This window comes from Carex rostrata, chromosome 2 (assembly GCF_964058835.1).
Source record: "Carex rostrata chromosome 2, lpCarRost1.2, whole genome shotgun sequence".
NCBI classification, from domain to species: Eukaryota; Viridiplantae; Streptophyta; class Magnoliopsida; order Poales; family Cyperaceae; genus Carex; species Carex rostrata.
Window position 1 is genome coordinate 2,583,812 of NC_135919.1, and position 12,065 is coordinate 2,595,876.

The following is a 12,065-nucleotide window of genomic DNA, read 5'->3' on the forward strand; positions in this document are numbered from 1 at the left end:
ATACTATTTTTAGATGGTTCAGATTTACTGATTTTGTACCTATCTAAAAAAATAGTAAAAAAATTCCTAAAAATATAAAATTTGGTCTCCAAATATATTTTAGTATGGAGGTTAGATTGAGCGGTTCGGATCGACTGTTTGAACTTTGAAAATGATGAAGAGAGATGGAGACACAAAAACATGGAGGCATTTGAACCCTCCTCATTTTTAATAGCCCAACAATTTAAGACATAGTCCAACCTCAACAAATTAAATAAATAGTCTTAATTTTTTTTCATGTTTTATCTAATATTCGATTGTTTAATAGATTTAATTTTGTATCCGCTCCCAACCATATGATATTATGCGAAGGCAACAAGATCCATTCTTATCTCCTTATGATATATTTGTAAATTAAATTTTACAATTTTAGTAGAATTTTTTTACTATCTGTTTTACTTGTGTAGAATATCACAATTTTTAAATGGTCTAATTTAATAATAAAAATAATAATAACCGGTGCAAGGATACTGAAATACACCGAGATACCCATCTCCATTCTCCACGCCATCCCCAAATTTATCTCTTCCAAATTCCAATCATCAATCAATCAATTAGTTCAGATCCACCTTCACCTTTGAAGAATCAGTCAAACTAGAAGCAAAATCGGCGTAAATCTCTTTCCATTCAAGCGAACAATCGTTCGATACCTTTTCCGGTAATCTCTGGATCTATTTCTCACAAATTTTGTATATTTTGCGTCAAGGTTGCCCTCTTCACCATATAATGCTAATTTCTCGTTATAAATTATTACTGTTCAGGAAAATTCAAGATTTTCATCATATAATTAGAATGTCTGACAATGAAAAAGGGGTTGAAGGATCAACCTCTAAAGAACCCGATTGGGACATGCTTTCGCTCTCTTCTTCTACATACACTGACAAGGAACCCGCAACCGAGTCCCTTTTCATGTCGGGTCATTTTGTGTTCCCTCCAAGTGAGCATGAAAACTTGCCAATTGAACCCGAATCGACTGAACCCGAATCCGAGCTGGAACAGGAATCTGTAATTGCACCAGAAGAAGAGCAACCTAGAGAGAGTATCGAGTACCAATCCTCGCCAGAAGGAATTAAGTTTTTTGAAGAGGGTCAACGTGTTACTATTCATGATTCTGATGAAGAAGAGACAGGTATTTGTTAGTTGTTTTCTTCTGATTTAACAGTACCAGATTTTGTCGAGCAGTACTAGTACCAGAATTTGTCAGGTTGCGTGCACAATACATAAATTTGTTTATTTCAAGATTATTTGAGACAAAGGAAAGGATTAATTAACCCCATTTTAATATATCTTTACAGAGAGATGGAGGTTCAATTTTCGAAATAGTATATGAACAAATGTAAACTAATTCTGATATAGTATATGAAAAAGAAATTAGGGAGGGAGTGATACGATGATATTCTTAAAAGAGCATTCAGTTTGTTTGCAAATTGTACCGGGCTCTCCGGCCAATGAGAGCACAGCATTCCGATCGACAATAGGCCAAAAAGTGTGAACCGTGAGCAAATTCAATTTTTATAGGTTCACACGTATCAGTCTATAATTTGTATAGGTTTGTACTTAATTTCGTACATTGTGTATTTTTGGGCAAGTTGAGGGTAAAATCTTCTCTAACGATCGTTAGCAGGCCATTCTTGAAAGTGTATAGCGGTTCAAAAAGTTATTCCAGCATTTGGAGGCAATGAACGATAAAAAAGAATGAAAGAAAAAAATTCTGCTCCAAATATTTAAATGATACAAGCTTGCTTTAAGTTGATTAAATTATCTGCAATAGGTATAGGATAGTGATTAAATGATGATGATAAGAAGAAGATATAAAACATGAAATGCCATGTATGTTTCTAGGGATCCATGCCGCTTTAATTTCAAATGATGCAACAAAGTGCCATTACTCCTTTTTTTCACGCGTAATTTACAGAACCAGTGCAAGTTATTTTGGGTACTTGCGGAAAACTTATGCAAGAAGGGGTAGATGTGATGTTTGCAATGTTTTGGAGGGTATTTATGATATTTCCTGTTATCTAAGCAAACTTGTTTGTTTTTTTTAATAGGCAATTCGTTAGTTGATGATAATGGCACGAAGAACGATGGAAATGAGGAGAAGGCACTGCCATGTGGGGCCTGGTGGAAGAGACATGCCGTTTGTTTATATAAAAACGTGAAGGAGGCTAACACAATTTGGTCAGTGCTTGTAGCTACTGCTCTAATGGGGCTCGTTGTTCTGGGCCAAAGATGGCATAAAGAGAAGTGGCAAATGAATTCTAGATGGAGATTTCATATCAACAATGAGGTTTGTTAATCAGTTTATTTTGAGTGAGGCTATGGTACTATGTATAGTGCGGATTGCTCCATACTATGGATCGATATCTTTGTTTTCAAAGTTCAAATAGTCGATCTGAACCGTTCAACATGATCTCAATATGAAAATGTATTGGCATACTACATTTTACAGTTTTTAGAATTTTTTTTACTATTTTTTTAGATAGGTAGAAAATCACTACTTTTGAATGGTCTAGAATTTGATCTACAAGTACATTTGCATATGGGGATCATGTTGAACGGTTCATATCGACTGTTTGAACTTTGAAAATAGAGATATCAATCCATAGTGCGGACCAATCCGTGCTATGCATAATACCATAGCCTCACTCTATTTTTTTTTTTCATAGCTTTTGCTCTCCTTTATTTTCAATATTCTGCATCAAGTTAAACCTGTGCTCAGTAAAATATTATACCATGTGAGAAGTGGTGATAAAATTCCTTAAATGTCCTCTTTCCAAACTAGGTCCATAAAATCTTCTTTGCAACGGTATGCGCAACCATTAGTTAGTTGAGTTCACTCTTCTTGTGGCTTTTCTAGTTTTTCGCAATATTATCATACTGCCAAGTATTGATATGCACCGTACTGCTAATTAGGTTAGTTCATATTTTGTGCATAGAGGTTAATAATTGAGTCTCGATAAGCATCAAAATATTTCAGTGTTGTACTTTGCTTTGATTTGGCTTTGAAATGTAATCATGTTTCTTGTTTGCTATAGTGGTTTTCTGTATTGGGTTCTTCTTAGTATGGTAGGGGGGGCCTAGATAAATAAGTGTTATGTAATTTTATTTTATAAGGGGGCCTAATAGTATAATTTTTTATAAAACTTTAATGCACAAAACTGAAAATTTTCATTTTATAGGGAGTGCTTAGCATCCCTTTTCCCTCCATCTACCAAAACAAAACTGAAGTGCCCATAAAAATTGAACAAAAAGAATCCTAGAAGTTTTAAAAAATATTTCAATACCTATGTTATTTGTGCAATCTATGTTTCAAATAGAACAAAAAGAAATGGAGACAAGAAATCATGGATTTCACGTTTGCTTATTCAAGTGAATAAAAGATATAAAAATACGTGCAAAAAAAAGCAAATATATTTGTAAACATTGTGCATTTCATTTACCAATGGAGAGTTTTGATCGAATCAAAACATGATTTACTCTTCTTCTTTTTTCATGACAGATGACAAGCAAAATTCTAGGATCGAAGCAGTGAGAGATTTTATTGTTGCAAAAATGGTTGGATTAAAACATTTGGTGCACTTCCAGGTGTAATTTAAAAGCAATTTTTTTGTACCTTGAGGAAAGGTGTTGTTTCTCATTACTATTTTTTTTTTTCACTTTTCTGTAGAATTTGTGATGCTTTTGCTTGAAATATTAACTACAAGCTGGACTTATTTGGAAGGAAATTTCTTTCTTGGGGTATCCTTTGTGGAATGTACATTTTAATGTAAAAAAATCAAGCCATTAAATGTTGGCTCCAAATTTGGTTTTCTTTATTTTTTTTTTTTGGGTTGGATTCATTAATCGTTGCAATTTTCAAATTATTTGATAAACAATATATGTATATGAAAATTTCACCCTTTTTTATTTTTATCTGTATGATATTCATATACTATGGATTTTATTCAATACTTGTGATGTGATTAATAAGTAGAGTGGAAAAAACGTGATGTGACGTGTCGTGATCTAGTGAATAGTGATTCGTGCTGTGCTGTTTTGTGACCAAAATGTTGAGGGGTGGTCACAGCACGCGAGTCACAGCGTGACTCGCGTGCCGTGTCCAAACGTAACTGGTCACGTTTCTCACGTTTAATTATTTTTCATTATTTAAATTAGTTTATTTAAGATTTATCATTTGATTAAGACCTAACAATTCTAATTACACGTGACTCATGTGATTACGAGCCATGACCGGGTCTTTCGCGTGACGTGACGTAATGTGTCATACCAAATTTTCTACAAGTTGGTCACGGCACGGGACACGCGAGTTTTGACACAGAACAGTAACACGTGCTGTAACTGTGCTGTTTCGTGACGGAGTTGGTTCCGTCGTGCCATTTTTCCCACTATTAATAAGACAATACACTTATTATCTTAATAATTTCAGTAATATTTTTTGAATCAATTCGATCAAACTTTGAAAACTTGAAATAATAAATTTATGGATGTATGTATTATCAACTATAGACAAACTAACAAAATTTATATAATTTGAGTTTTAGTTGGTGTTCATCAAGAACTATTAACAAATGAAAAATAATAATTACTTTTGAAAGTTAATATTGAACATGTGAAGCTAAAAAAATAATGCTATCAAAATTTTATTTATAAATGTATAAATATGTTCTATTAATTAGGTACAAAATTAATTTTTTTCCGTCTACAATTCATTCAAGATAATGTTTCATTAAGTGCATTTAGTAAAAAAAGATTAACCATCACACATATATAATGAATAATCACACACTTACTTTCCTCCTACATGCACCTTTTATTTCATTGCACAATTTTCACTCTCTTCTCACCAACTAGTTTAACTATAAATATCAAATGGAAAAAATTAATTGCTTGTACGTTTAAACAAGTATTCTAACTAAAATAAGTTGAATAATATTGAATCGCCAGTGAATTCAAAATAACTCATATACTATTTAGATATTAGATATAAGAGAAAATCAATTATCCATAATATGACAATCGCCATTGAATTCAATTGATCGAGAGAAATGTTTTCTACAAGTGTTCGCCCTGTAGTATAAGGTATATTTATTTCTCTCTGCCAAGTAAATTTATATAAAATAACTTTGTCGTACATCATCTTTAGAAAGTAGGCACTTTATTTAGCACTACCATTGCACACATATGGCAATCATGACACCAGCATCATGTCCTAACATCATATACTAGTTCCTCTATCTTTGTCATAGACCTACTCGTACCAGTAGAGAGATACCAGGAACTTCCTATACCAATTGCCCTCTCCCTCTCCCCCCTTAATATTTTTATTTTGTTTTATTTTAGATGCGAAATAACGGATCTTCATTGTCTAGTTAATAATGTGGAATATTAAAGTTTTTGTTGTAACAAATGCGGTACTTTGATCAAAATGCTTTTTAGGAAACATGAGAAGGATAACAAAAAGTGGGCTAGACTCAAAAAGAAAAAGGTAATATTGTTTCATTTTTCCCTTTCAATTAATTTATTTTATTTACTTAACAACTCTGCTCTTACTTAAATCAACACAACTTTAAAATCCTAAAACTAATTAGAGTTTTCTAATTTATAGAAAGTCTTGAAAGCCGCTTTTGATGCAGTAGCCATAATTATAGACACAGGCATAATGTTAGAGCACTCGTTTGCGGAAGCATTTGAATAACTTGAGATTATTATTTCATATAATAACATTTCATTTTCCAATAATTTAATTTGTTTCAATTTCTAAAATTTAGTTAATTTTAGCATTTGTATAATGAGTTGTTTGAAAGAATAGAACGTAATATAAGATTGAGAAAATCAGGTCTTGTAGATTTTTAGGAGCAATTAGGCATTGTTAACCGTGTACTAGAATACCAAGTTGAAATAACATAAAACCTAAGTATATGTCAATTTATTTTAAAATTTTTAATTTTAGTATCACAAGGTTAGAAGATTATATGTAAACTAATTTTTTTTTTCAGGTAGCTCATAATTAAATAAGACGATACAATTGTTATCTTAATAATTTCAGTAATATTTTTTGAATCAATTCGATTAAACTTTGAAAATTTGAAATAATAAATTTATGGATGTATGTATTATCGACTATACACAGCGCCTAACCAACAAACTTTATATATAATTTGAGTTTTGGTTGATGTCTATCAAGAACCGTTAACAAATGAAAAATAATAATTACTTGTGAAAGTTAATGTTGAAGATTTGAAGTGAAAATTTAAAGACAAGTGAAATAAACAATGATCAGCGCCAATCAAGATAAAAATATATCAAATCATAAATAAATTTACATGCTCTTTACTAAAAGTAAATAACAGGATCTCTCTCTCGCATCTTCTAGGGTTCTTAGGCGAGCATCATTCACTTATCCTCTGAGTCTGAGTCTGAGTCTGAGTCTGAGTCAGATTCAGAGCTGAAGTAAAAAATCAGATGGGGTATAGCTCTATTATCACGAGAAAATTTATTATATTCCTCATAATTAAAAAATCTAGCCAAATGTACCATAAAATTATATATTAATATAGTTGCATGTATCCTAAAATTTTTTTTTTTTTTTTTTTTACAAGCAGAAAAAAAATACATGCGTTGAAGCTAAAAAATAATGCTATTAATTTTATTTATAAATTTATAAATATTTTCAATTAATTAGGTACATTTTTTTTTGTCTACAATTCATTCAAGATAATGCTGCATTAAGTGCATTTAGTTAAAAAATATTATCCGTCACACATATACAATGAATAATCACACACTTACTTTCCTCCTACATGCACTTTTTATTTATTGCACAATTTTCACTCTTCCACTAACTAGTTTAACTACTATAAATATCAAATGAGAAAAATTAATTGCTTGTAAGTTTAAACAAGCATTCTCTAACTAAAATAATTTAAATAATATTGAATCCACAGTGAATTTAAAACAACTCATATAATATTTCGATATTAGGTATTAGAGAAAATCAATTAAAATATTAGAAATTCAACCAACATATTATCTTTCATTAACTCAATATTGATAAGAAAGGTAATATTGTTTCCTTTTTTTCCTTTCAATTAATTTATTATATTTACTTAAGACCTCTGCTCTTATTTAAACCAACACGCTTTTATAATTCTAAATCTAATTAGAGTTTTCTAATTTATAGAAAGGCTTGAAGGCCGCTTTTGATGAATTGGCCAGAATTGTAGACACATGCATAATATTAAAGCACTCATTTGCGGAAGCACTCCAAGAATTTGAGATGGTTATCTCATATAATTAACATTTCATTTTTCAATAATTTAAATTGTTTCAACTTCTGAAATTTAGTTAATTTCAGCATTTGTACGATGATTTGTTGGAAAGGATAGAATGGAGTAAAAGATGGAGGCAGCCAGGTCTTGTAGATTTCTCGGAGCAATCGAGTATTGTCAATTGTGTACTGGAATATCGAGTTGAAATAATAAGACCCAAGTATGTAAATTTACTTTTCAATTCTTAACTTTAGTATCACAAGGTTAGAATATCATTATGTAAACTAATTTTTTTTTTTTTGCAGGTTGCTCATCATCAGCGGGTTTTTTTCTCCAATAATTAGAATAATAATCTGAGATAGTTAGAGCCACCAAATCATCACAAAGAGGGGTATAAAACTATTTACTTGCTGATATAATACATAAAAATATTAAAAATTTATATTCGATTTCACTTCATCTGCGTACTAACTATTACGGAAAATATTTGTAATTAATGATTTAATACACATTCTTCTTTTGGCTTCATTTACTATAATGTAAAATTACCTTTTGTCTACCATAAGAAAATGTAATTAAGTCTGTGTCCCACCTTATGTTCAAGCTTCTTAGAGTAAATAAATAATGGAAGTAAAGCAATGACTTCGAGTTGAAGCTATTTCAAACAACATGAATCCTTGTTTAAACTCTCTCATGCTTCCTTTTGATGTTAATGTCTTGCCATCTCAGGTGTAAGCAGGTTTGGATGGAGAGGTGTTTGGTTCATAAGGCATGCTGGCACCTAGGTATGATGTGGACAAAACACAATCGACTCAAAATTTTGGTGAAAGATTGATTTATCTGAATATGTTTATCTTTTGAATTTGGTGTTTTACTGTTTTTTGTAATATTGCTATTGGTTTATGTTAATTAAACTTATGTGATACCTTAGTTTTGTGATTTTATTGGCTAGTTTTTACTGTGAGATTGGTTAGTTTGGCGACTATTCTGATTCTCATGCAAGAACAATTGTTTGGTTTCAACTAACCGCATGAAAGAACCTTGCATGGATATATAATTGTGCTTCACTAGAGGATGAGATAGGATAAAATTGAAAATTGAACAAAACGACCGTCGAATTATATAAATGACAATACAATGTGTGACTCGTATTTAAGTCGTAGGATAACAACAACTTGATTCCCAAAATTACATTTAAGATTCCATAACAGCATATAACAACCAAAAACAAAAGATAAATGGAAATCAATCAACATTTAATTATCTGCTCTCTTGAAAAGTATATAAAATGGAGGTTCTTTGAGTACCACATTTATTTGTGCATCTTCAAGATACTACCATGCCACTTGCAACAAAAAAGCTGGAACACTGATCAGGAACCAGCAAATTCTTTTGGAGGAGGTTTAGTGGACGATATCCATTTTTTATATTTTAATGGGGCAAATGTGGAGGACTAAACATGTCATTTTTTTATATAATTATTGTAAAGTTGATTGTTTTGATGCAATGACGAATTTATGATTACCGGAGTTTAGGTTGTCAGCTTTTTGTGTTTGGTACCGGTACTGGTATGATTGGTACCAAAAGTTGGTAAATTTCTTCTTTGCTGCAATGAGATTCTGCTCTATCTTACTATAGCTGCGGTGCAGCAATTTGGATATAATGAAATATAGCAACCCTTCTATTAGTAAAGGAAAATCAAAAGACAAAATTCAATGATATATAATCTATCAAAAATTTGGGAAAAGTATCCCTTAAATGGGGATAACAGTTTTAATTTCAGAAAAATAGTTGTTAAAGCCTCCATATTTTACAGTAAAAGATATACCCAAATTGCAACCAAGGAGCTCTACAACAAATATATCTATCAAAACCCCAGCAAAAATATTGTACCAGACTTCATAAACCAGTTCCGGTACTAACATCCACAGTGGAGGCCCAAATTATCTACAACAATTTCCAATCAATTCACCATTAGTCTATAAAGTCAATCAGTATGAAGCTCAAAACATCATTTCCAAGCACAAGTAACAACCAAAATGAGAATTTCCTTTGGAATTAACATACAATTTCTTTTTATTTTATTGACTCACAAGGTGAAACTAATTCAGAGTCAGAGTCAGAGTCAGATTCAGAGCTGATGTCCAAGTCAAGCATCAGTCAATTGTACTGCTCTTTTTCAAGAGCCTGCATACAAATAAAATAAAGGTTTCAAAACATTATCATCTCAAAGACTGAAAAACAAGTGTAAGGGAGGACTAAGTTGTATATATGACACCTAACCTGGCCTCCAATTCACCTTGAAAACAAACTAAACAAACAATGCAACACATTGAAAACAAAGTACAAGACATACAGCTCTTGAATGCTATCTGAAGGTGATCTGCAATTCACCTGGCACTTGGTTAGAAACCAACTGAAATAGTAAAACCATGTACCAGACAGGGCTGATATGTTGTATAATCTGGAGTAGAACTAGGGTGTTCCAAAGTTCACCAAACATCTTTGTTAACTCAACTCTAAAATCTATCAAACTGGCTTCAAACGATAAATCTAAATCATTGAAATCATTCTACCTTACGAGTAATGTATCTACATGTGAAAATTTTAAACTTTCGAATTAATTTAGTATAAAATCAAGTAGTCAAAATTAGAAGGTCTGTAAATTAATTTTAATACATTCATTTTTTGGATGCATTTTGACCACTTGACTATATACAAAATTAATTTAAAATTTTAAAAATTTCACATGTTGACACCTCATAAGGCTGAAGGATTTTAACAGTTTGGATTCATAATTTGAAGTCAATCCAATAAATTTTAGAGTTGAGTTCACAAAGAAACTTAATAAACTTAGAAAAACTTTAGTTCTACTTGTATAATCTGAACTCTAATTTTTAAATTCACCTTATCAAACCTCGTATTACTATCGAGTATAACTCTTATGGATAATTGATTCAGCATAACAACTATTCCAACATGAATCCAGACAAACGAGACCTTATCTTTGATTTTATTAATGAAATTATTCTAATTAACACGCAAACCAATACAATATGAATTATGCCTTAAAAATCTTCTCAGCTACATATTTCTGTTTATCTATCAATTTTGTACATTTAATACAAAAGTTTCCTTTTTCATTCCCAATCCCATTGAACTACCGGGTATAGCTCTATTATCACGAGAAAATTTATTATATTCCTCATAATTAAAACTCTAGCCAAATGTACCGTAAAATTAGATATTAATATAGTTGCATGTATACTAAAATTATTATTTTTTTTTTTTTTACAAGCAAAAAAAATACATGCTTTGAAGCTAAAAAAGTAATGCTATCAAAATTTTATTTATAAATGTATAAATATTTTCTATTAATTAGGTACAAAATTAATTTTTTTTCAGCTACAATTCATTCATGATAATGTTGTGTTAAGTACATTTAGTAAAAAAAGATTATCCGTCATACATATATAATGAATAATCACACACTTATTTTCCTCCTACATGCACTTTTTATTTAATTGCACAATTTTCACTCCTGTATCACTAACTAGTTTAACTATTATAAATATCAAATGAGAAAAAATAATTGCAAGTAAGTTTAAACAAGCATTCTAACTAAAATAATTTAAATTATATTAAATCGCCAATGAATTTAAAATAACTCATATAATATTTAGATATTAGATATTAGATATAAGAGAAAATCAATCACGCATAATAATAATATAAAATATTAGACATTTGACCAGTAGAGCGATACCAGGAGCTTTTGATACCAGTTGCCCTCTCTATCTCCCCTTAATATTTTTACTTTGTTTTATTTTAGATACGAAATGACAGATCTACACATGATCTAGATAATCATGCAGAAGGTGAAGGTTTTTGTTGTAACAAATGCGATACTTTGATAGAGATGTTTTTTTGGGAAATATAGAAAGGATCAAATAAAGTGGGCTAGGCTCACAAAGAAAAATGTAATACTATTTTATTTTTTTTCCTTTCAATTGATTTATTATATTTACTTAACAACATTGCTCTTACTTAAATCAACAAGCTTTTAAAATCCTAAATCTAATTAGAATTTTGCTAATTTATAGAAAGACTTGAAAAACGACTTTTGATGCAGTTGTCAAAATTATATACACATGCATAATATTAGAGCGCACTCGTTTGCAAAAGCACTAAAAAAATTTGAGACAATTATCTCATATAATTAACATTTCATTTTCAATAATTTAAATTGTTTTAATTTCATAAATTTAGTTAATTTCAGTATTTGTATGATGAGTTGTTGGAAATAATAGGACAAAGTAAAAAAACCGCTTTTGATGCAATTAGGCATTAATTGTCAACCGTGTACTAAAATACCGAGTTGAAGTTAGACATTCCAAAATTTGTAAAAAAACCGCTTTTGATGCAGTAGTCAAAATTATTGATCGTTGCAATTTTCAAATTATTTGATAAACAATATATGTATATGAAAATTTCACCGTTTTACTTTTATCTAGTATGATATTTATATATATACTATGGATTTTATTCAATACTTATAATTTAAGTAGTGATATAATCCCCATGATATAATCTCCAGTTTTTTGAATCAATTCGATCAAATTTTGAAAACTTGAATAATAAATTTATGGATGTATGTATCATCAACTATACACGGTTGACCAACAAAATTTATATAATTTGAGGTTTGGCTGGTGTTCATCAAGAACCGTTAACAAAAAAAAAAATTTACTTGTGCCC

The 12,065-nt window shown here is 30.3% G+C and overlaps 1 protein-coding gene across 1 annotated transcript; it reads left to right on the forward strand.

Annotated features, from left to right (window-relative positions):
- Positions 1 to 516: 516 nt before the first annotated feature.
- Positions 517 to 3,756, forward strand: ATI1 (mesoderm induction early response protein). The gene is made up of 4 exons (XM_078319229.1): positions 517 to 697; positions 801 to 1,168; positions 2,088 to 2,326; positions 3,539 to 3,756. The coding sequence occupies exons 2-4, from the start codon at positions 832 to 834 to the stop codon at positions 3,569 to 3,571; spliced, it is 609 nt and encodes a 202-aa protein (XP_078175355.1). The 5' UTR covers positions 517 to 697; positions 801 to 831; the 3' UTR covers positions 3,572 to 3,756.
- The last annotated feature ends 8,309 nt before the right edge of the window (positions 3,757 to 12,065 follow it).

What these genes read in the sequence shown, in the direction of transcription:
- ATI1 (XM_078319229.1), top strand. Translation starts at nt 832, where the DNA reads ATGTCTGACAATGAAAAAGGGGTTGAAGGATCAACCTCTAAAGAACCC. An exon ending in TTCTGATGAAGAAGAGACAG is followed by an intron (nt 1,169 to 2,087) that starts GTATTTGTTAGT and finishes TTTTTTTAATAG; the next exon opens with GCAATTCGTTAGTTGATGAT. An exon ending in GATTTCATATCAACAATGAG is followed by an intron (nt 2,327 to 3,538) that starts GTTTGTTAATCA and finishes TTTTCATGACAG; the next exon opens with ATGACAAGCAAAATTCTAGG.